This window comes from Podarcis erhardii (genome assembly GCF_964252035.2).
Source record: "Podarcis erhardii genome assembly, chromosome: 7".
In the NCBI taxonomy this organism is placed as follows: Eukaryota; Metazoa; Chordata; class Lepidosauria; order Squamata; family Lacertidae; genus Podarcis; species Podarcis erhardii.
In genome coordinates this window covers 85,880,144-85,905,195 of record NC_138511.1, presented here as the reverse complement: position 1 = coordinate 85,905,195, position 25,052 = coordinate 85,880,144, and the positions used below count along the sequence as shown (strand labels likewise).

General features: G+C 48.8%; 1 protein-coding gene across 6 annotated transcripts in view; it reads right to left on the bottom strand.

The window, feature by feature from the left end:
* DMPK (DM1 protein kinase) overlaps positions 1-25,052 on the bottom strand; it is a 53,839-nt gene that overhangs the window by 6,357 nt on the left and 22,430 nt on the right. For 4 of the 6 annotated variants that reach the window (XM_081868940.1, XM_081868942.1, XM_081868943.1 and 1 more), the window contains exons 2-12: positions 19,433-19,524; positions 17,900-17,983; positions 15,827-15,922; positions 13,556-13,704; positions 9,547-9,640; positions 8,391-8,591; positions 8,010-8,273; positions 4,956-5,044; positions 4,087-4,195; positions 3,829-3,971; positions 1,895-1,992 (exon numbers count right to left, since the gene is read on the bottom strand). In XM_081868940.1, the coding sequence (XP_081725066.1) occupies positions 1,895-1,992; positions 3,829-3,971; positions 4,087-4,195; positions 4,956-5,044; positions 8,010-8,273; positions 8,391-8,591; positions 9,547-9,640; positions 13,556-13,704; positions 15,827-15,922; positions 17,900-17,983; positions 19,433-19,524 (1,419 nt within the window). Of the gene's footprint in view, positions 1-1,890; positions 1,993-3,828; positions 3,972-4,086; positions 4,196-4,955; positions 5,045-8,009; positions 8,274-8,390; positions 8,592-9,546; positions 9,641-13,555; positions 13,705-15,826; positions 15,923-17,899; positions 17,984-19,432; positions 19,525-25,052 lie in introns of all 6 variants that reach the window. The other 2 variants (XM_081868941.1, XM_081868944.1) reach the window with 2 other exon arrangements.

Below are 25,052 nucleotides of genomic sequence, written 5' to 3'. Positions count from 1 at the left end.
TTACAGGGAACCAGGCAGAGGGCCTTCTCGGTGGTGGCGCCCGCCCTGTGGAACACCTTACCACCAGATGTCAAAGAGAACAACAACTACCAGACTTTTAGAATACATCTGAAGGCAGCCCAGTTTAGGGAAGCTTTTAATGTTTAATAGGTTATTCCAAGTTATGCCCTTTCGTTCTAGGCTACTGCTAGATGGGGCCGGGGGGCAGGTGGAGGCTCCCTCCTCACTCCAAACCCAGTCAGCGAGGAGCTGGGCCTAGAGATCCAAGCATTCAGCCTGCTGGTGGATCCGGCGATGAACATCGGGCAAAGACAGCCCAGTCATCTCTCTGGAAATGTGGCCCCCCTCTCTGGTAAGGCAGGGGGTGGGGGTGTCCCCACTGTGTTTTAAGCAGCTCGTGTGCACATAGCCTCAGAATCAGTGGGCTCAAGTTGGCCAAGGGGTCTGCTCTGAGTACGCACCATACCCCCAAAGAGCCAAGAGACCACTTTATAAACAGTCACGGCTTCCTCCAAAGGAATCCTGGCAGCTGTAGGTTGTTCAGGTTGCTGAGCGTTGTTAGGAAACCTCCCTATCCCCCCGTCCCCAAACTACAATTCCCAGGGTTCCCTGTGAAGAGGGATAGATAGATAAACTACTCTGGAAATCGTAGCTCTTGGAGGAAAATACAGCCATACCTCGGATTACAGGCGCTTCAGGTTGTGTTTTTTCAGGTTACGGACGCTCCGAAACCCAGAAGTACCGGAACGGGTTACTTCTGGGTTTCAGATATCACACATGCGCAGAAGCACTTTGCACATGCACAGAAGCGCTGAATCGCAACCCACGCGTGCGCAGATGCGCCCCTGCGGGTTGCGAACGTGCATCCCACATGGATTATGTTCGCAACCCGAGCGTCCACTGTAGGTCTACAGTGGTACCTCGCAAGACAAATGCCTCGTAAGACGAAAAACTCGCAAGACGAAAGAGTTTTTCATTTTTTGAGTTGCTTCGCAAGACAAATTTCCCTATGGGCTTGCTTTGCAAGACGAAAACGTCTTGCAAGTTTGTTTCCTTTTTCTTAAAACCGTTAATACCCAGGGTGCATTCAGGGGGTGCAGTTGTGACTTGACTTCGAGGAGCAACTCATAGCACGCGGTGTGGTAGCCTTTTTTGAGGTTTTTGAAGACTTTGGTGATTTTTGAAGCTTTTCCAAAATCCGTGCTTCGCAAGACGAAAAACTCGCAAGACGAAAAAACTCGCAGAACGAATTAATTTCGTCTTGCGAGGTACCACTGTATTATTATTAATAATAATATTAATATTATTTGAATTTATATACCGCCCTATAGCCCAGAGGTCTCAAGGCAGTTCAGAGAACGAAATAAAAATATAAAAACCACAAAATACGTAATCAAAATAAAAACAACAACAGGTCTAGCAGCATCCTGAACAAGCCACAGCTCCCAGAATCCTCCGGGGGAAGCCATGACGGTTTAAAGTGGTACCACAATGCTTTCAATGTGTGGTGTGAAAAACGATTTTTTTCTCTCGCGTGCACCTCCCTTCAACTGCCCGCCGTCACCAATATGGTTCCCTCCGGACGTTTTGAACCGCGACTCCCACCATCCCCGACTGTTGGCCATGCTGGCTGTGGATGATGGGAGTTGTAGTCTGAAGCACTCAGTCCGTGCGTGCAGCTGGGGCCGAGCTCCCTGCCTTGCTTCTGGGCACAGCGTTGGCCTTGGGACACGTGCTTCTTCCAAACCGTGGAAGGGAAGGGGGTGAAAGAGCTGGAACCGAAGGGACTGGTCAGCAAGCTGAGGGGTCGCAGCGCAGAGCGGAGTCTGCCAGGAACGCAAGCTGGGCGAGGGGCTGCAGGCAGGAGGAGGGAAGGGGCTCCGGTGAAACTTGCCTTCCTCGGCCATCGGCCTCATCCCTTCGATCTGCTCCTCCAGGCGTTTGATCTGAGCTTCCAGTTCCAAATTGCGGCTCTCGGCTTCCTTGAGTTGGCTGGGCAGGAAAAGTCAAAACAATCAGTATTTGATGCGACGAAAGTGGGAAGCCTGGGAGAAGGACTGATCTACTCGTTATTTAATGTTATTATTATTTTATATACAGTCATACCTCATGTTACGTTCTTTCAGGTTACGTCCCGCGGCGACCCGGAAGTACCGGAAAGGGTAACTTCCGGGTTGCGCCGCTCGCACATGCACAGAAGTGCGAAACGACGTCACACGCATGCGCAGGAGCAGCGAATCGCAACCCGCACGTGCGCAGACGCGCCGCTGTGGGTTGCGCTCTTTTCATAACACGAACGGCCCTCCAGAACAGATCCCGTTCGCAACCAGAGGTACCACTGTATATATATTTTCCATAGAATTTACAACATGTTCGAAATTCCTATCAAACAATTCAGTAATTTTGGGATCCCCCCCTCCTCCAGAGCAGAATACAGTGGCACTATTACTTCTCTTGATCTAGATGCAATACTCCTATTGATGCAGCCCAGAATTGCATTGGCTTTTTTAGCTGCCGCGTCACACTGTTGGCTCATGTCAAGTTTGTGGTCAACCAAGACTCCTAGATCCTTTTCACATGTACTGCTCTCAAGCCAGGTGTCACCCATCTTGTATTTGTGCCTCTCATTTTTTTTGCCCAAGTGCAATACTTTACATTTCTCCCTATTAAAATTCATCTTGTTTGTTTTGGCCCAGTTCTGTAATCTGTCAAGGTTGTTTTGAAGTGTGATCCTGTCCTCTGGGGTGTTAGCCACCCCTCCCAGTTTGGTGTCATCTGCAAATTTGATCAGGATGCCCTTGAGTCCATCATCCAAGTATATATATTTTCCATAGAATTTACAACACGTTCGAAATTCCAATCAAACAATTCAGTAATTTTGGGATCCCCCCTCCTCCATGGTTTCCCCAGTTTCCCAATGAACGCTGCATATTCTAGTTATTCTGTACCTGATCTTCTCCACACTGTTTTCAGATATAAGTTTTACTGCTGTTCTTACCCTGAAGCAACTCGCGTAATTAACTTTATTAAAGCTCCACACCACCCTTCCTGCCGACGGAGCCCAGGAGCGGCAAACACAAAGCAGTAAAACAGTACAATTAAGAAAGAAATCCCACTGAAAAATGGTTAAGAACAACTAAACTAGGTTTGTTTTTCATGCCCTAACTAATCATTTCAGTATCCTAACTAATCATTTCAGTATCTTTCATGTGCCTGAGGGGATTGGGCCCATTCACCCTGTCTGCCGTCTAACATGGAAAGTCCAGCTTCCTCGGACTCTATTCATTCTTCGTGGAAACATAGGAGGGTCTCCTCCAAATCCCTGTCTTCGCACCCTTTCCCCTCTCTCGAATGGGATAATTCTCATGGAGTAACTCTGGAATGAGAAAATCCAGATCAAGAGAGGGAGAAAGTGTGGGGAGACAGGGATGTGGAAGAGAGCATTCGAGGAGAATTAATGGAGGTCAAGGAAGCTTACCTTCCCGCCAGAGTGGTACCTATTTATCTACTTGCACTTTGAGGTGCTTTCGAACTGCTAGGTTGGCAGGAGCAGGGACCGAGCAACGGGAGCTCACCCAGTCGTGGGGATTTAACCCACAGCGCCACCCGCGTCCCTTAAAGCATATTTTCAAGCAGTTTATTCGGCGTAGTTCAGGACAAAGAAAACATGCCTGCTCTCTTTCATGTCCAAGTAAAAGCAAAAGCTATACACAACGGAAGTTCCCAGCAGGTTGTGCTGGAAGTAAACAGACGTAACATACAACAACTCCACAGGCCCACTCTTAAGGTGGAATGGAACATCAATATCCTAACACCCATAACCCTCACCTAGCAAAGGTCTGGTTGGCCACCTTGACCATGCTGAGCTCTTGACACAGCATCTCCCGGCTTCTCAACTCCTCTTCAAGTGCTGACTGCAACTCTAGGAAAGTGGCCACGTCAAGTTTCTGCCCATCCGGGAGTTTGCATGCCTGGTAGGGAGTAAGACGGAGGTGTCTGTGAAACCTCAGACACTGGGGTGCCCCTGGGGTACCAGGTCAGGCACTCCACCCCCCCATCCTGGCTCCAGTTGGTCCCCCAACCTACCAGCTCCTCCGGGGTTTGCTTGGGGGTCTGCTCTGGGGGCAAAGTCCTCTGGCTGCTGTCGACCTCCATGCTGACGTCCCCGCGGCCTCTTTCCTCCGGCTCATTCTGTCTGAGAAAAAGGGAGAGCCTCACGGACCCAATCCTGGCAGTGTCTCCACGTTGCCGCAGGACCGTTTTGCCCAGGGGTCAACTTGGGACCAGGGACTCAGCTAGGTAAAGGTAAAGGGACCCCTGACCATTAGGTCTAGTCGTGACCGACTCTGGGGTTGCAGCGCTCATCTCGCTTTAATGGCCGAGGGAGCCGGCATACAGCTTCCGGGTCATGTGGCCAGCATGACTAAGCCGCTTCTGGTGAACCAGAGCAGCGCACGGAAACACCGTTTACCTTCCCGCCAGAGCAGTGCCTATTTATCTACTTGAACTTGGACGTGCTTTTGAACTGCTAGGTTGGCAGGAGCAGGGACCGAGCAACGGGAGCTCACCCCGTCGAGGGGATTCGAACTGCCGACCTTCTGATTGGCAAGTCCTAGGCTCTGTGGTTTAACCCACAGCGCCACCCGCGTCCCTCAGGGACTCAACTACGTGGTTGCAAATGTAACGTCTTAAGTGTGTTTTAAGCGCATTACACAAACGGGACACCAGATGGCGATGGTGAGCTAATGAAAAATTCAATATATATTTTAAAACGGTCGTTTTTTTAAAAGCATTTTTTTCTATATAGGTCTAGATTCAGCCTAGGTGTACCACTGCCACCCCTCTCCTCTCCTGGCGTCCGGCTACCTCAATTCCAGGGCCTGCAACTGGCTTCTGACACCAGCCTAGGGGTTCCCAACCCAAGCGCCCCCCCGGCACCCCCAAAGGCGTCTTACTTTGCTGCTGCCGTGTAGGTGTACGAATACCCCACGAAGGGCAGGTGCACGCCGAGCGGAGAGCTCTCCATCACATCTGACAAGGTTTCCTAGGAAAGGGGAGACACAAGCACACAGAGGGTGGGTGGGTGTTTTTTTTGGGGGGGGTCAGTTCTAACTGGAGCAGCAGCAGCAGGCTGGGCATAGCGCCCCCTACTGGCAGTGCCGGATTTACATACAGTGGTACCTCAACCTTGGGTTCCTCAACGTCGTCAGATTATAGCAACTGGGGGATCAAGGCTGAGAAAAAATGCACTAGGGTTTCTGCAGCGGACTTTCAGGGAATGCCATGGGCCGGCTGGGGGCAGAGGAATAGTGGGAGAAACCAGCTGGGGGATGGACCAAGGGAAGAAGCCTGAGAGTCAGGGGATTGGTGGTGGGACAGCAAAGAGTAGATGATGAGATACCAGGGTGGGGAAAAAGAATTTTTCTATATGCAAGTACAGCTGCTGGAATAGTGATTGCTGCTAGCTGGAAGTCACAAACTATACCCTCAAAGGAGGAATGGATTTGTAAACTAAATGAATATTTAATTTTGGCAAAATTATCTGCTATAATAAGAAACCAGTCAAATCCAAAATTAAAAATGCTTTGATGAATCTATGGCAAAATATTGCTCAAAAAAAGATATGCCTAGATTAAGATGTGAAGTACTGGATGGAAAAAAAATTAGTAAGGAAAGATAGTAAGAATATATAGATGATTTGAGAAGATTGTAGAATGCAAAGATTGTTGTAAATTGTATGCAGAGGAAATCGAGTGGGGGCGGAGGGGAGGAAGGAGAAAAGAATAATATGATGAATTGAGGAAATAGAAATGTACCGTATTTTTCGCACCATAGGGCGCACCGGACCATAGGGCGCACCCAGTTTTTAGGGAGGGAAATCAAGAAAAAAACTATTTCCCCCCCAGCCCCAAAGAGCAGCGTACAGGCTGTGCACAACCTCTCCCTGCCGGAGGGGTTGCGCACCACTATGGCACAAGTCAAGGCAGCGAGCAGGATGGATCCCGCTCGCTGTTTTGGCTTCCCCTTTAGCCCCGTGTGGGGCTAAAGAATCCATAGCCCCATGCAGCCTCTCCTTGCTGGGAGACGCTGCGCAGGGCTTTCCTAGCTTTTCTGGGAGGTGGGGGGATTCCCTCACCTTTCGCAAAACCGGCAGAAGCCGCGCACACTTTAAAAGGGCTGCACGGCTTCTTCTGGCTTTCCTGGGAGGTGGGGGGATTCCCTCACCTCTCGCAAAAGCTCGCAGAAGCCGCACAACCCCTTTAAAGAGATTGCGGCTTCTTCTGACTTTCCTGGGAGGTGGGAGAAGCAACTGATGCGGCTGTGTCAGTCCCTTCTCCCTCCTGGGGAAAAGCCCGCAAGAGCGCACGGAGCTTGTGTGCAGCTCTTGGGGGCTTTTCCCGCCTGCCTCCCCCCTGCATTCGCTCCATAGGATGCACACACCATTTCCCCTTGCTTTTTAGGAGAGAAAAAGTGCGTCCTATGGTGCGAAAAATACGGTAAATGTATGGGGGGATGGGGAGGAAATGGTGTTGGCTTTGGTACATCTGTATTGTAATGTAATATGTGAAAACCAATAATAAAAATAAAAAGAGTAGCCAGAGGGAGAAGATGGGGAAGAGGAGGTGTTGGAGGCGGAAGAGGGAACAGGGTTTAGTGAGCTGGGAGAGTCTGTGGCAGAGAGTAGTCCAGAATCAGAGGCAGGAGAGGAAACAGGAGAGGCGGGAGGCCAAGAGGCAGAGATGAGTCTGGCTGGCGAAGTATCACAGGTGTTTCCCGCCTCTCCTGCATCAAGCTCCTCTCCCCACTTGTCTCCCAGAACCACGAGAGGCATGAAAAGAGTGGAGGATAGGTTGGCTGAAGGCTGGCATAGTCTCTGATTGCTTGGGGGAAACCCATGGAGGGGAGGTGACTTAGATGGCAGTGGTGAGATAGGAACTTTGAGTAGGGTTGCCATATTTCAAAAAAATCCGGACACAAAAGCTTTGTGGCGGGGGAACAAAGTTGTTGAACTTTTTTGGCGGAAATCACACAAAAAAATGACATTTCTGAGCAATTTTTCAGGGAAAGCGGCAAAAACGACACTGCCGACATGGGTTGCTCTACGTACGGATTTTCCCAGACATACGGCAACCCTACTTTTAGTCTCGGCAACTGATTCAAGGGGTAAGAAAAAAATCCAAACTCTTCTAAGACCTACTGGGGATGAGCTGCTGTAGTCATTAGGTCTGACACTCAGCCAAGTGTGTGAAGATTGTGTTTTAGCTGTCGTAAACTGCCAAGTTCAAGGCAGGACTCTGGGGCGGTTTCCTGGGCCCCACCTAGGAGAATAAACATGAACCCCCTCCTCATTGCCCCATACCCAGAAGGGCTGGCTCGCCACATTTTGAAACAAGCGAAGCAATGGAAATTATTGTCCGAAGGGTGGGACGAGGAAGGTGACACCTCTGTAGAACCATCTCAAACCCCAGAGTCCACAATTACCCGTAGGACCCTCGTACCTACGGGACCGCCTCTCCTGGTATGTCCCACAGAGGAACTTACAGTCTTAAAACATCTCGGAGGTCCCGGGCCACAGAGAGGTTAGGCTGGCCTCAACTAGAGCCAGGGCTTTTTCGGCTGTGGCCCCGATCTGGTGGAACGCTCTGCCACAAGAGACTAGGGCCCTGCGGGACTTGACATTTTTCTGCAGGGCCTGCAAGACAGAGCTGTTCCACCAGGCCTTTGGCCAAGGCACAGCCTGACTCCCTCCTTTGGCAATCTTCACAGAACTTTAGCCTAATGGTTGCCATCAATTTGAGTTGAATTAATTCTATAATGAAATGATTTTAGAATGCTGTACTATTTTATTGTTGTTAGCCGCCCTGAGCCCGGCTTCGGCTGGGGAGGGCGGGATATAAATAAATTTTATTATTATTATTATTACCTAAACGGTGTTCCTCAGATGAACTGGCACTGGGGGGGGGGGAGAGGAATCGGGAGTAGAGGGGGACAAATAAAAAGTCACGTACCCCTCCCCCGCTCACCATGTCAGTGAGACAGTCATCCACCACGTCGAAGTTGCAGGTGTCCGTGGCGTTGGCAAATTCGGGCACGAACGACGGCACGCAGTCCCGCAGCGAGTCCCAGTCCACGCCCACAAAGAAGGGGTGCTCCTGGAAGTCCCGGACTCCGTTGCGCCCCAGCCGCATCTCTCGGGGGCAGATGAGCCCTTCGATCAAGGCCAGAGCTTCGGGAGGGACGTCGGGAACCGACGGAGGGAACCGGAAGTGCTCCTTCGGAAAGGGGAATTTTGACAATCGGCAAGGGTGCCCAGGGAGAGATTTTGGCCCCGATTCTCCGTCTGGAGAGGCAAACCCACACAGACACGCAAACCTCTGCCCCTCGCTTACTTTGAAATGGATTATCTTTCCGTACGTCTCCACCACGGAGTCGGCAAAGAAAGGAGTGTGGCCGAAGAACATCTCGTAGGCAAAGACGCCGAGGGACCACCAGTCGCACTCTGTGCCGTAGGAGTGAGCACCGTCTTCTACCGCTTGCAGGATCTCAGGGGACAGGTAATCTGGGGTGCCCACGGCTATCGTTGAGCAGACCTGCCACACACAGAACATGTATTTGTGTGCTGGTTTTTTGTGTTTTTTTGCTGGAGTAGGGGTTTCCTACACTTTGCCGTAGCTATGTACATTTTGGCACATGTTTCCAAGCACAATTCAAAGTGTTGGTGCTGACCTTTAAAGCCCTAAATGGCCTCAAAGGCCCAGTATACCTGAAGGAGCGTCTCCTCCCCCATCGTTCAGCTTGGACACTGAGGGCCAGCGCCGAGGGCTTTCTGGCGGTTCCCTCAGTGTGAGAAGTGAGGTTACAGGGAACCAGGCTGAGGGCCTCCTCGGTGGTGGTGCCCACCCTGTGGAACGCCCTACCATCAGATGTCAAGGAAATAAACAACTCTCTTTTAGAAGACATCTGAAGGCAGCCCTGTTTAGGGAAGTTTTAATGTTTTATGTTTCATCATGTTTATTATATTCTGTTGGGAGCCACCCAGAGTGGCTGGGGGAACCCAGCTAGATGAGCAGGGTATAAATTATTATTATTATTATTATTATTAGCTGGAGAACTGCCCTGAAAAATTCAAAGAAGTGCGAATTTTGGAGGGTGTCCTTGTTTCAGTTTTCACATTGTTTCAGATAGGGCAAATTAATTATGTCAGTTTGCCTCTAAAGGCAGGCAGAATAAGGAGAAGGAGAAGAAGAAGAAGAAGAAGAAGAAGAAGAAGAAGAAGAAGAAGAAGAAGACGACGACAAGAACACACCGCCCATCTGGTCGGGTTGCCTCAGCCACACTGGGCAACTTTCAACATAATAAAAACACATCAAACATTAACAACTTCTTTATACAGGGAGGCCTTCAGATGTCTTCAAAAAGTTGTGTAGCTATTCATCTGTTTGACATCTGACGGGTGGGTGTTCCACAGAGCGGGTGCCACTACCAAGAAGGCCCTGTGCCTGGTTCCCTGTCCCCAATCGCCCCCACCCCCAATTCAAGTCTCACCGTCCCGTCTTTGCGGAGCTTGAGGCAGGAGCCAAAGTCCCCCAGCCGGATATGTCCACATCGGTCCAGGAGGATGTTGTCTGGTTTGATGTCTCTGTTGGGGAGTGGAAAGAGATAAGTGAGAAAGGCTGGAGACTGGGAAACTGAAACGAGGAGTCCTGGGGAAGTAGAGAGGGGCTCAGTCCCTCCTCAAAGGCTGCCCTCTCTGGCAAGGCAGCCAGATTGCTGCTCATGGTTTGTTGTTGTCATTTAGTTGTGTCCGACTCCTCATGACCCCCTGGACCAGAGCACGCCAGGCCCTCCTGTCTTCCACTGCCTCCCGCAGTTTGGTCAAACTCATGCTGGTAGCTTCGAGAACACTGTCCCACCATCTCGTCCTCTCTCATCCCCTTCTCCTTGCGCCCTCCATCTTTCCCAACATCAGGGTCTTTTCCAGGGAGTCTTCTTTTCTCATGAGGTGGCCAAAGTATTGGAGTCTCAGCTTCAGGATCTGTCCTTCCAGTGAGCACTCAGGGCTGATTTCCTTCAGAATGGAGAGGTTTGATCTTCTTGCAATCCATGGGACTCTCAAGGGTCTCCTCCAGCACCAAAATTGAAAAGCATCAATTCTTTGGCGATCAGTCTTCTTTATGGTCCAGCTCTCACTTCCATACATCACTACTGGGAAAGCCATAGCTTTAACCATAGCTGTCAACGCTTCCCTTTTTTTAAGGGAAATTCCCTTATTCTGAATAGGATTCCTCGCAAGAAAAGGGAAAAGTTGACAGCTATGGCTTTAACTATACGGCACTGCTCATGGTTACTGAACAGCAAAAGAAGGAAGCTCTGCACATGCTCAGAGGAAATGCCACCCAATGCTCCACAGGGCATTTCTGGGGCCCAAATTAAGACCTCCTGCTTTGTTTAATCAGCAGCATTTGGGGCTATTTAGGTGAGAGGAAAGGCACACAGGAGGTGGTTTTTGGGGGGTCTTTCCTGACCACCTCCTCTCCCCAAATACATGAGCAGTGGCAGTCAGTTCCCTGTCGCAATGAATAAAACAAAGATTGGGATTCCAAAGAAGAAAAACATCTCAAGATTTCTCCCCAAAACGGACAAAGTGGAGACATAGGAACTTCCTGGGGACGGAGTTCCGGAGGTCACCACTGGAAAGACCCTGTCCACAGTGTGGGGCATTCTCCCTTGGGGTCCCAAGATCTAACCGGGTCCCTAGAAGCCTCTGTCGGGGTTTCCGTTGCTTGGGGGATTCCTCCTTTGAAAGCCGCTCCGCCTTCAATACACCCCCCAGCACTCCTCCCTCGCTCTGCCCCCACTCCACCGGCAGGCCCCTCTGCATTCCCAAGCCTCGGCCGCTCATGTGGTTTGGAGGGAAGCCCAGCTTGTCTTGCACAGCCTGAGATGAATTAGGCGATTATGAATCTAGGACAACATTTATGGCTGTTTTGGCTCGTGGAGGAGCTCTGTGTGCGAGGGGGGCGCCGGCCGGCCTCATGGACCCAGCAACTGGGGGCGGGGAAGTCACAAAGACTCTGGAATTCTTGCCTGGTCCTCCCCACCCCACAACCCCTCTTGACCCCATAGACGTTCCTCTGCCCCCTCTGCAGCAGGCTGCAGAGTCAGGAAGGGGGGGGGGGGGAGCCTGGCGGAGATCTGCAAACCGAAAGAGTTTGCTTTGCAAGGGGATTATAGCCCAGAAATTCCAGAGGCAAAAGCAAGAAAGTGGGAGGGGGTGGATCTCTCCCCCCAACACACACCCCACACACTCTGCCTCCAATATTCTGCTTCTTCGAACACTGCGATGGGCAAAGGAGAAGGGATTTGGGGGTTTGAGGAGCTGGCGGCAAATCGGCGTGGAACTCCAAGGAGAAAGCCCCAGTGCCGGGTTCGAGTTCTGCCCATTCTGGAATGCAGAGCTGGGATTTAGGGTGACTGATTGGGCGGGGGGGGGGGGAGGTGAGTGAATGGGTGCAGGGAGCGGGCAATAGGATGCAGACTCGAACCCTCTACTCCAGGGGTCAGCAAACTTACGGCGCCTCGGACCGGTGTCTCCAGCGCCAATCGCGCGTCGGGCTGAAGGGCATGGGAGCACGTGCCCATACGTGTGCACAAATGCTATTTCTGGTGCACTTCCGGGTCGGAGGAGCACCGGAAATAGCTTGTGTGCATGTGCACGGGCCTCCTCCGGCCCATATGTGCACCGGAAATAACACATGTGCACAAGCTATTTCCGGTGCTTCTCCGACCCGGAAGTGGGCAGCCGCGTAGCACCGGTAGGAGCGGGCAGCGGAGGTCATCGCAGGCCAGATAAACGAGTCCCTTGGGCCTTATCCGGCCCGCAGGCCTTAGTTTGGGGACCCCTGCTCTATCCTCTATCTAAGCAAGCAAGATGCATGAGCAGAGATCGAGGGCATATTGTAGCCCAGAGGTTCCCCCAAAAATTACTCAACCCCACCCTCTTGGAAATCTACCTTCTTTGAGCCGTGACAAATCTGCCTTCTTTTACGTATCTATATTTCTACCTACGACGTCTTGAAAAATAATTTAACAAGTAGCTCAATCCCACGCATAGTCCAGTCTGCCCCAGGGGCCAGGTCGTCACAACAGCCGCCTGGCATTGGCTAAAGAGGCAGGCAAGCTGTGATCCAATTCCCAGGCCTGGCTGAAGCTGTAAAGGGTTCTCCTGAGCCCAGGAAAACCCCTCACCTCCAATACAATGGCCAGATCTGGGGGGGCGGGGGTGTTGCTGCCATCCTACAATGGCACCCCACCAGCTGTTAAGTGTCATTCCGAACTTAAAAATGGAAAGCGTAATGCCGGTGGTTAACAAAAGAGGTTTAAAGACACTCTAAAGCGGGAAAAAAAGGCAGTATAAAGACAGACAACTGGGAAACACTGGCCTGCGAGTGCTCCATAGGAGAACAGCCTTTACCAAAGGTGTCATGGGCCTTGAAGAAACTCGAACTCAGAACACAAGGGAGAAACGTGCTAAGAGGAAGGCATGCTTGGTAAATCCACACCATGATCAACTCCCGCTTGGAAACCTATGTCCCCGCTGTGGAAGGACGTGCGTATCCAGAATTGGCCTCCACAGTCACTTACGGACTCATTGTTAAAACCGTGTTTATGGAAGACAATCTTCCATATTTTTTTGGAAGCCGTCCAGAGTGGCTGGGGAAGCCCAGCCAGATGGGCGGGGTATAAATAAATTATTATTATTATTATTATTATTATTATTATTATTATTATTATTATTATTATTTTATTAATCGGCTACAAATGATTGCCAAAGGAAAAGAAGTGTCATTACATAATAGATTAAATGGTTTTTCAATTTGTTATGTACTGAGTTGAATAGGATCCAAATTGCAGCAGTCTGATTGGTCCTAGAACAATAGGATTCAGAATGCAGCAGTCTGATTGGTCCTAGAACAATGCAGCAGTATGATTGGTTGGCAGGAACCACCCAATCATGCTCCAGATATAAGTGAATCCACAACCTGATTGGCTTACAGTAGAATTCCAGAATTAGCCAATCATGTGCAGCCCATTGTGTAAATAATGTATATAAAGCAGATACTTTGAGGGGCTTTCATTCATTCCTCCTCACCACTATGAGCTGAATAAAGAGCATGAAATCACTTTGCGACTCTGAGTACATTTGACAATTTTTTCCTCTCTCCTTTTCTTCCTTTATGTTTCCACTGCCTCCTTATTTTCATTCAATGCCCCCCCCATCGCACCTGAGACTACGACTGCCCCCTGGATCGTTCCAGCACCCCCCAGGGGATGGTATCGTCCACTTTGGCAAACGCCAGTCTAGCCAGTCAAAAGCATTCTGGGTGCAAAGCTGAACTGGTTACGGTGAGGCCTAGGGAGAGTCCTGAGGGCCACATAAAGAGGGCTAGGGGGCCACATTCAGACCCTGGGCCGGAGTTTCATCGGGCCTAGCCTAGAGTGCTCTTTCTTGGCCCTTCCCCCCACGAGACCCCCACCTGCCTGCTCCACCTACCTGTGTATGTAACCTATCCGGTGTATTGAGTCTATGGCCATCACCATCTCAGCCAGGTAGAAGCGAGCCATCTCCATCGGGATGCGGTCCCCAAATTTGCTCAGCAGCGTCAAGAGGTCTCCCCCAACATAGTAGTCCATCACCAGATACTACAGATGGATGGAGTTGAGAAAGGTTCAGAAACAGCACCAGTTCCTCCTTTTTAGGCAGCCGTGTTCTCATAGACCAGTGTTTTCCAACCTGACAAGCTCTGGCTGATGAGAATTGTAGTCCAAAACAGCCAGAGGGCACCAGGATGGCAAAGACTGGGGTATCGTTTATCGCTGTTTGGGGCCCCGATTAATTTCGTCTTGCGAGGTACCACTGTATTTTGTTGAAAGCCGCCCAGTGTGGCTGGGGAAGCCCAGCCAGATGGGCAGGGTATAAATAATAAATTATTATTATTATTATTATTATTATTATTATTATTATTATTATTCCTTGTGGGTTTCCTATATGGGGCATCAGGTTGGCCATCGTGAGGATAAGATGATGCATTTGATGAGCCTTCAGTCTACGAAAAGCTTCTTTGTCTCACAGCTCACGGCGAAAGCGATGTAGCCGCCACAGGGGCCATCTATCACCACTCCTCCCTTTCCCCTCCGAATTAAAAAACAAAACGTCTCGACTCGCTCCAGACATCCCCAAACCACAAAGGGCTGACTCCCTGCTAACTCGCATGCCCACCAACACCCTAAAAGGCTAAACTCCAGAGAGAACAAATGTGTCGATGGTGGTCATTTGGGGGCAGAATACCGCCGGATCTGGAGCAAACTAGAAGGGATGGCAAACATCAGCGCTTTGTTTCGAAACCGGAGGACGGCTTGCCTTTTGAAGCGGAGGCTCTTAATTCCAGACCTGTGTAGGCTGGACATAATCCAGTGAGGAAGGAAAGGAACACATGTCCAGATCTCCCCTTCCTTTTGTTGCTTCTGTCCTGACTTCCTCGCTGAGAAACTGGATTCCAGGGCTGAGCCCTGGCTCTCGTGTCCTGCCAGTGATCTTCCATAGGAGTCCCGGCTGCCCACTGTCAGAGACAGAGCACTGGGCCAAATGGATCTCCACTGCGTCTCCTTCGGTTCTTATGTCATACTCAGCAGCCCCATATTGGCTGTGAGTTGTGCAAGACCCACTCCCCGATTTGCTAGCTTCTTCCCACCTGACTGGGGAGGGCGGAGCGCTCACTGGCTGACTGACAGACTAGCGGACTGACTCCAGCTACAAAAGATGAGGCTGCATAAGGGAATGTTGGTTGTGAGTCATAGAAACATAGACTTGGAGGGGACCACAGGGATCATCTAGACCAGTGTTTCCCAACCTTGTGCCTCCAGCTGTTTTTGAACTACAACTCCCATCATCCCTGACTAGCAAGACCAGTGGCAAGGGATGATGGGAATCGTAGTCCAAAAACAGCTGGAGGCCCAAGGTTGGGAAACACTGATCTAGACCAACTCCCTGCAATGGAAGAATCTTTTGCCAGTTTGGGGCTCAGGATGCCTAGAGGCTATTGGGGTGGGGTATTGCTTTGGGTTATTTGTTTTGCCAATACAGTGGTACCTCAGGTTAAGTACTTAATTGGTTCCGGAAGTCCGTTCTTAACCTGAAGCGTTCTTAACCTGAAGCGGACTTTCCCATTGAAAGTAATGGGAAATGGATTGATCCGTTCCAGACGATGAAAAACACCCCCTAAAACAGCAATTTAACACAGATTTTACTGTCTAATGAGACCATGGATCCATAAAATGAAGGCAATAATCAATGTGAAGGTAAAGGGACCCCTGACCATTAGGTCCAGGAGGCTTCACGTCGCTTTCGCTAAGCCAGGAGAGCAAGAGGGGTTGGTGCGCACCGATCCCTCTTGCTCCCCTGGCTTCGCTTCGCTGGAGAGGCGCTGCGCAGCTTTCCCCCTCTGCGCAGCGCCCCTTCAGCGAAGTGGGAGGAGAAATGGAAGGGGCTCCGCTTCTCCTGCCGCTTCGCTAAAGGGGCGCTGCCACAGAGAGGGAGAGAATTTTTTTTTTTTTTCTTGTTCTCCTCCTCTAAAACTAGGTGCACCTTATGGTCGGTTGCGTCTTATAGAGCAAAAAATATGGCGCTTAATTTTGTTCATGCATGTTTCAAAACATTTTTATGTACTGCTTATGATGTATTTTTGTAAGTCTATTCGTAAGCAGCCCTGAGTGTGGCTTTATCCATGGAAAGCCGGCCTACAGATAAACGATGATGATGACTCACCAGGTAATTCTCGTCTTGGAAAGCAAAGTGCAGCTGTGTAATCCAGCGCTTGTCTCCGTTGACCAACACGTCCCGCTCCTCTCGGAAGCAGGAAACCTGATGGGCGCAGCAGCAAAATCGATTTATTTTCGCAATTCAGTTCACAATTATGTGTTATACCATCTAATTTCAGATCTTCTTTGGGTAGCTAAGCATAGGTAAAGGTAAAGGGACCCCTGACCATTAGGTCCAGTCGTGGCCGACTCTGGGGTTGCGGCACTCATCTCGTTTTATTGGCTGAGGGAGCCGGCGTACAGCTTCTGGGTCATGTGGCCAGCATGACTAAGCTGCTTCTGGCAAACTAGAGCAGCGCACGGAAACGCTATTTACCTTCCCGCCAGAGCAGTACCTATTTATCTACTTGCACTTTGACATGCTTTCGAACTGCTAGGTTGGCAGGTGCAGGGACCGAGCAACAGGAGCTCACCCCGTCACGGGGATTCGAACTGCCAACCTTCTGATCGGCAAGCCCTAGGCTCTGTGGTTTATAAAACGACACCCCTAAGTGAACTGAAATAATCCCTGCTATGAAAGTGCTGCACTTCTGTGGGTCAGGCCAGGAGCAAACCAGCAGTAAATCACACTGTGCAAGTCGGAGTTAACTCCTTACTGGCAAGAACATGATCTGCACTGACTTGGTCGGAGGGTCAGGCCTAAAGAGCACAGCGGCTCATTCACAGTAGGTCTTGCCCTATGGATCAGTGTCCAAGACTGAAAGTCCTGCCTTCCACAGCTGCTGAAATTGTGGAAACCTTTTGGGAAAAGTGTCTTTCTGCGGTTTGATGGCTCATAACACCATTTTTTTATTGGAGTAATACCATAACATTATAGATCAATGGAAGGATAATTTAATGAAGAATGTAATGCAACAAAGTTTGTTCAATTATCTGTATTCTATCAAAAGTTATAGCCAAATACATGATGTATGGAAGTGAGAGCTGGACCATAAAGAAGGCTGATCACCGAAGAATGGATGCTTTTGAATTCTGGTTCTGGAGGAGACTCTTGAGAGTCCCATGGACTGCAAGAAGATCAAACCTCTCCATTCTGAAGGAAATCAGCCCTGAGTGCTCACTGGAAGGACAGATCCTGAAGCTAAGGCTCCAATACTTTGGCCACCTCATGAGAAGAGAAGACTCTCTGGAAAAGACCCTGTTGCTGGGAAAGATGGAGGGCACAAGGAGAAGGGGACGACAGAGGACGAGATGGTTGGATAGTGTTCTCGAAGCTACCAGCATGAGTCTGACCAAACTGCAGGAGGCAGTGGAAGACAGAAGTGCCTGGCGTGCTCTGGTCCAGGGGGTCACGAAGAGTCGGACACGACTAAACAACAACATAGCCAAATAACCAGAAAAAGGAAGCACAACTTGCTTAGGTTGATATGCAGTAGCTTTCCTTCATCTGAATCTAGCCAATGGGAGTGAGTGTTTAGAGAGCCAATCGGGTGTTACGAGCCATCAAACCTCGGAAATACACTTTTCCTAAAAGGTTTCCACAAATTTGGCCGCTTGCATAAATCGCCTCCTCTCTAGGGTTTCCCCAAGCAATCAGAGACTGTGTCTGCATGCAGTCAACCTTCCCTCCACCCTTTCCATCTCTCTTCTGGTTCTGTGAGTAAAGGCAGGAAGCTGGTTGCAGGAGGAGAGGGAGACACCCATGACTCTTCCCCAGCCAGACTCATCTCTGCCTCTTGGCCTCTGCTTCTGCCTCTGATTCTGAACTGCTCTCTGCCCCAGACTCTCCCTGCTCACTAAGCCCTGTTACCTCTTCAGCTTCCTACACCACCTTCTCCCAGTCTGCTCTCTCTTCTCTCTCTGACCGCTCATTGTCGTCCCACCACTACTCTCCTGGCTCTGTGCCTTCTTCCTTGGTGGTTCCCCAACTGGTTCCTCTCACCATTCCTTTGTGTCCAATCAGTCCATGACAAGTCACCTGAGAATACCACTCTTTTTGGGTACCATCCAAAGAGCTGGTGTTGACCTATAAAAGCCAAACCACCCGCAGGGCCTTGAGGGCACACCTTGCCATACCCACCTCGACCCGCTTCAACATGTCCCATTTATTCATTATCTTCATGGCGTACACCTGGGATGTCCTCTTCAGCTTCACGACCGCTACCTGTGCAGGTAAAATAGGGGGTGGGAGTCTGTGTGTTGAAGAAGAGGCTGGACTGACACACCCAGGCCACAGTTGCACCATGCATCATCCTCATCCTCATCATCATCATCATCATCATCATCATCATTACAGTGGTACCTCGGGTTAAGTACTTAATTCGTTCCGGAGGTCCGTTCTTAACCTGAAACTGTTCTTAACCTGAAGCACCACTTTAGCTAATGGGACCTCCCGCTGCCGGAGCACAATTTCTGTTCTCATCCTGAAGCAAAGTTCTTAACCTGAAGCACTATTTCTGGGTTAGCAGAGTCTGTAACCTGAAGCGTATGTAACCTGAGGTACCACTGCATTATTATTTTATTTATACGCAGCCCAACTGGGGAAACCACTCAAAAACAGTCATGGCTTCCCCCAAAGAATTATGGGACCTTTAGTTTGCCGAGGGTGGAGAGCGCTGTCAAGGGGCCTCTATTCCCTTTGCAGAGCTACAGTTCCCAAGGTGACACATGAAGAGGGACGGATTGTTAAACTGCTCTGGGAATTGTAGCGCAGTTTAACAATTGTAGCGCAGTGAGGAGCCGTCTCTGCCGGAATTTTGCCCCAAGTCAGCCTTAGCCAGGCTGGCTGATGCGAGTTATAGTACTCAGGCGAAGACCCTCCCTGCCCGCAGACTGTTCCGCCAGAGTGGTGCATGCTCTAGTTATCTCTCGCTTGGACTACTGCGATACGCTCTACGTGGGGCTACCTTTGAAGGTGACCTGGAAACTGCAATCAATCCAGAATGCGGCAGCTAGACTGGTGACTGGGAATGGCCGCCAGGACCACATAACACCAGTCCTGAGAGATCTGCATTGGCTCCCAGTAAGTTTCCAAGCACAATTCAAAGTGTTGGTGCTGACCTTGAAAGCCCTAAATGGCCTCGGTCCTGTATCCCTGAAGGAGCGTCTCCACCCCCATCATTCTGCCGGGACACTGAGGTCCAGTGCCGAGGGCCTTCTGGTGGTTCCCTCATTGCGAGAAGCCAAGTTACAGGGAACCAGACAGAGGGCCTTCTCGGTGGTGGTGCCCACCCTGTGGAACACCCTCCCTTCAGATGTGAAGGAAATAAACAGCTATCCTATCTTTAAAAGACATCTGAAGGCAGCCCTGTTTAGGGAAGTTTTTAATATTTAATGTTGTACTGTTTTTAACACTTGATTGGGAGCCGCCCAGAGTGGCTGGGGAAACTCAGCCAGATGGGTGGGGTAAAAATAATAAATTATTATTATATTATTATTATATCTGCAGGGCACCAGGTTGGCCAAGGCTGCCCTAGGGTCACCAGGAAGGACCCAATATTTCAACGTTGTTTTCACCTGGACTATTGAAAAGTTTGCCCCGCTGGCCGTCTGGTACCGAGGGCACCTGGTAGCAGAGAGAGGCCCCCCCCAAAAAACCCCCAGCCCTTCTCACCTCGCTGAAGGCTCCCCGTCCAATCACTTTGAGGATCTCGAAATCGTCCCGTTGCAGCCGCAGCGCTTTCAGCCTGGAGGTGACTGGCTCCGCTGGTGGGACAGAAAAGCAAATTATTTGGGGGGGAGGGGAAAGAAGAGAAACGCAGAAGGGCAGCAGGGCAGCTAGGAGGGTTTTAAAGGAGAGACTGGATGGGCACCTGCTTTAGCCAAGAAACCTGTGTTGCAGTGGGTTGGACTAGATGACCCTTGGGATACCTGCCAACTCTACAATTCTATGATCTGAGGCCCTTCTTTGTGTGCCTCCTCTGTGTGAGGTCCAGAGGGTGGCAACACAAGAACAGGGCCTTTTCTTTGGTGGCTCCCTGTCTGTGGAATGCTCTCCCCAGGGAGTCTCGCCTGGTGCCTTCATTACATTTCTTTAAAAAAAAAAATATTAAGCAATTTCAACATAACAAATTATCAGACCATATAAGAACATACATTATTTTTTCCCCGTTCCCCCCTTCCATCCCTCCCTCCCCACCAAAAAAGGGACTCCCCTCAGCTCCTCCCTCTGATTTCTCTGCACATATTATTCTCTGCATGTTATAAAATTATACATATCCACCAATAAATTTGTGGATGTTTATTCAAAACCTGCCAAGGAGGCCAGTTCATTTTGTTGGATTTTTTAGATAATTTGAAAAAGTTCCCATTCTTCCTTAAAGTCACAGTTGTCCTTGTCCCACAATTTGTATATCAATTTAGTCAGCTCTAATCATCAATTTTTCTTGCCACTGTTCTTTCATTGCGATTTCCTCATTCTTCCATCCTTCTGCTATCAAGACTCTTGCTGCTGTTGTAGCAAACATAAATAGATTCTTTGTTTTTCTTGGCAGGTCTTGTCCTACAATCCCTAACAAAACCCCTTCTGACTTTTTTTACAAATGTCATTTTAAACATTTTTTTCAATTCATTGTATATCATTTCCCAACTTTTTTAAACTTCTCTACATTCCCACCACATATGATAAAAAGTCCCTTCTTTTTCTTTACATCTCCAACATTTGTTTGACCCGGTTTTATACATTTTTGCTATCTATGCTGGTGTAATTTTCATAGAGTTTTCTTTCAAAAGAGAACAGTCTGTAAATTTCAATTCTACATTTCAAAATTTCAAATCTTCATTACATTTCTTTAGGCGCCAGGCAAAAACGTTCCTCTTCAACCAGACCTTTGGCTGATTAATATTCTACAGCCTTTAAAATCTGGTTTTGGTGGGGGGGGGGGGAGGTTATTGTTTCATCGTTTCTGTTTTAACTATTTATGTGTGCTTTTATATTATGTTTTTATCTTGTGAACCACCCTGAGATCTTTTGATGAAGGGCAGAATATAAATCTAATTAATAATAATAATGGTTGTGTTTAGAATAATCTTGTGTGTAATATAAAAAATACAAAGTGAGACATTAAGGAAAGCCAAAGGGAAAATATGAAGAACAGAGGACCTGACGAACGGATTATTAAAAACGTGTGAGGCAAACGGTGGAAGTCTTCTTAAAAAAAAACCACTTTATTTAAGGTATTTCTTTTACTTCTTTATTTGTTCTTTGTTCTTTTTTTCTGATATCTTACCTATCATTTCACTCCTTTATTGTGAATAGCATTTTATAGAGGTATAAATAACTGTAAATATGAAAAGAGACAAAGTATTCTCTAATTTTTTTCCTTGGTTATATGTATTTTCTTTTTCTTTTGTATTTTCTTTTGTTGTAAATATGTATATTTTCTAATTTGTACATAATAAAAAAATTATTATTATTATTATTATTAATAATAATAATAATAATAATGGCTCACATCCACACTTTGCCACCCCTCTCCTTCCTTCTGCCTCTCCCCCTGCCTCACTTTGCCTAACGATAGGGCCGGCTCTGTGTGGCACAGCTGCTGAAAAGCCCGAGGATTTAGATCAACAGCTATTTGAAAATGCAAATAAAAAAAATAATTGGGGGAAGAGAGAGCCCATGGGGTGTAGTGGTTGGAGCGTCACACTACGATCTGGGACCAGGGTTCGATTCCCCCCACTCGGTTGTGAAGCTCACTGGGCGAGACTTTGGACCTTGCATCTCTTCGCCTAACCTACCTCACAGGGTTGTTGTGGGGAGAAAATGAGGAGGGGGGAAACACTCCCCCCACCACCACCTTGAGCTCCTTGGAGAAAAAGGTGAGCTATAAACACAATAAACAAAAATAAAATAAACCTAGCGCCCTGGCCGAGGTCGGATGGGCACTCTCTAATAAATATTTTTTATTTGATTTTACACATATTTTCCAGCATAACATCCTTTTAAGCATCATTTCGAATTTTTTGGCTATCACTGCCTGAGACTTCCTTCAACCTCGACCGATGTTTTTCTAAAGCCTTTCTAATTATGCATTTTGTTACTATAGTTACTGCTACAAACTCACATTTCCATCTATTCTGAATTCTCCTCGCAATAATTTGTAAATTACTCCTTACAAAACTTATTTTAACCCTACGAGCGATGTCAATGGATTACAACTGCTTTCCGGTCGAAAACGTCTTCCATTCCTTTAGGAAAGTCTGGTTCTGTGGGCACTGTCATCCAAAAATAAAATAAAATATGGAGGGCACCAGGTTGGCAGAGGCTCATCAACCCCGTATAACGCAGGCAGATGCGCTCACGTTTATTTTTGTGCCTTAGCTACCCTCTGGCAGATGGTCCTTTGGATGAGCAAGAAGCGGGGAAATAATGTGGCATTTTCAAGCCCACCTGTTATGGCCTCCGGACCGCCTAGGCGTTGGCCTGGGTCATATTAATAGCGGGCCAGAGCTTCCCTTATACAGCAACGCCAACTCTGGGCAGGGGTAGCATGACTCAGAGGTTTCTCAGAGAAGGCCCTGTGCACCACCAGAGCCTGAGCACATGCCTTAAAATAAACTGTGCGGCCAACTGGTTTGGTGGGGAGGTCACGTGACCCGGCGAGGGGGGTCAGGTGACCTCAGCACTTGGCGTCAACCGGGTGACTCAACCGGCGGCAGCGGCAACGACGTCTCAGAGATTAGGTGTTTGGGGAGACAGATAGCCCCTGAGGATCTCGAAAGCGATTTCCTCACATGGCGACGGAAAGATGAAGCAAAGAGATGCTCAGGGAGAGATGCAATCGCCGCCACCTTGGCAGAGCGACAGCTGGAAGTCTCAAGGCGGGGAGGGAGAGAGAGAGAGAAACAGCTTATAAATAGCTCAAGGATGTGACCCAGGAGGATGGAATGGGGTTTGTTTGGGGAGGAGATTGCAAAAGACTCGGGGGAAGAGGCAGGAGGGAAAGCATGGCATGCTTGGTTCGCCCGATCGTCACACGCCCTAAAAAGAGCCTGCCTAAAGGTAAAGGGACCCCTGACCGTTAGGTCCAGTCGCGGACGACGACTCTGGGGTTGTGGCGCTCGTCTCGTTTTATTGGCCGAGGGAGCCGGCGTACAGCTTCCAGGTCATGTGGCCAGCATGACTAAGCCGCTTCTGGCGAACCAGAGAAGCGCACGGAAACACCGTTTACCTTCCCGCCGGAGCGGTACCTATTTATCTACTTGCACTGGTGTGCTTTCGAACTGCTAGGTTGGCAGCAGCAGGGACCGAGCAACGGAAGCTCACCCCGTCGCGGGGATTCGAACTGCTGACCTTCTGATCGGCAAATCCTAGGCTCTGTGGTTTAACCCACAGCGCCACCCGCGTCCCTAAAGGTAAAGGATCCAGCCAAAATGGCGTCTTTTCATCCTTCTTAGGGTGCTGCGATGCCACTTTAAACAGCGATGGATTCCCCCCCAAAATATACTGGGAGCTGTAGCGTGTTAAGGGTGCTCAGAGTTGTTAACAGACACCCCTATTCCAAGAGCAGTTTAACAAACCATCCCTCTTTCCAGGGGGCTTTGGGAATCGTTGCTCTGGAAGAGGAATAGCAGTCCTCCACAGAGACGCGGGTGGCGCTGTGGTCTTAACCACCGAGCCTCTTGGGCTTGCCGGTCAGAAGGTCAGCGGTTCGAATCCCTGCAACGGGGTGAGCTCCCATTGCTCTGTCCCAGCTCCTGCCAACCTAGCAGTTCGAAAGCACACCAGTGCAAGTAGATAAATAGGTACCACTCTGGCGGGAAGGTAAACGGAGTTTCCGTGCACTCTGCTTTCCGTCATGTGTCCCATTGGGCCAGAAGTGGTTTAGTCATGTTGACCACATGCCCCAGAAAGCTGTCTGTGGACAAACACTGGTTCCCTCGGCCTGAATGCGAGATGAGCGCTGCAACCCCATAGTCGCCTTTGGCTGGACTTAACCATCCAGGGGTCCTTTACCTTAGGGGTCCTCTTGCTAAATGTGTGGCAGCACTGGGGTAGAATGGCAGAACAACATATGCTGAGACCACGGGGTATAGGGCGGCATATAAATGCAATACAGTGGTACCTCAGGTTAAGTACTTAATTCGTTCCGGAGATTTGTACTTAACCTGAAACTGTTCTTAACCTGAAGCACCACTTTAGCTAATGGGGCCTCCCGCTGCTGACGCGCCGCCAGAGCACAATTTATGTTCTCATCCTGAAGCAAAGTGCTTAACCTGAAGCACTATTTCTGGGTTAACAGAGTCTGTAACCTGAAGCGTATGTAACCTGAAGCGTATGTCACCCGAGGTACCACTGTAAATAATAATAACAACAATCCATAATGTCTACCATGATTGCAGCAGTAACTGCATTAAAAACATGCTTCAGAATTACACCCAAAATTTTTTAAAAAAACAACCAGTGTGGTGAGGCCCTCTCTCACAGGGAAGATTTTCCGCCACTCTCATGCAAGCACAAAGGGCATCTTTGATCCCTGTGTTTGCCACATAAAAAAAAAAGAATTAATGCTCCATCGGCTTTGACAATGACCCAACATGCAGACAATCTGGGGCTGTTTGTTTTCAGCTGGGAGAAATGATGGGGAAAGCATAATCACCAGCAGATTTTCTGTGCACCCTCCTACTACTGCCAGGGCAGAAAAGGAGAGAGTTTGTGTGTGACATTGGCAACCCTACCCCTCTGTCAAGGCAGCCAGAAGGGCAGGAATCGGGGCAAAAGGAGCCTTATAGGGACACAAGACCTACCCACCTTGGAAGAATGGCAGATGAAAGTAATGGACTATATGGAATTGGCGGAAATGACTGGCAGAATCCGAGACCAGGGAGAAGAGTTGGTGGAAGAAGATTGGAAGAAATTTAAAGATTATTTACAGAAACACTGTAAAATTAATGAATGTTAAAATGATGTTGGAATGAAATGAAGTGGTTTTAGCAATAAGGTAAATAGGAATATGTAAAAATGGATTGATATTAGATGAAAATATAAAGTTATAATATGTGAAGATAAAGAACTAAGATAAAACAAAGAGGGTAAGGATTTGCTGAATTAACTATGTGAACTGGAATACAAAAAAGGGAGGTGTGAGGAAGTCATGAAAATAAGTAAATGAATTGTAATATGTAGAAAGAGGGACTTATTTTTAACTGTTTTTATTCTTTTTGTAATTTGTATTTTTTGTTTTTTGTTTTTATTATCTTTGTATCTTTTTTCCTATTGAAATCTTAATAAA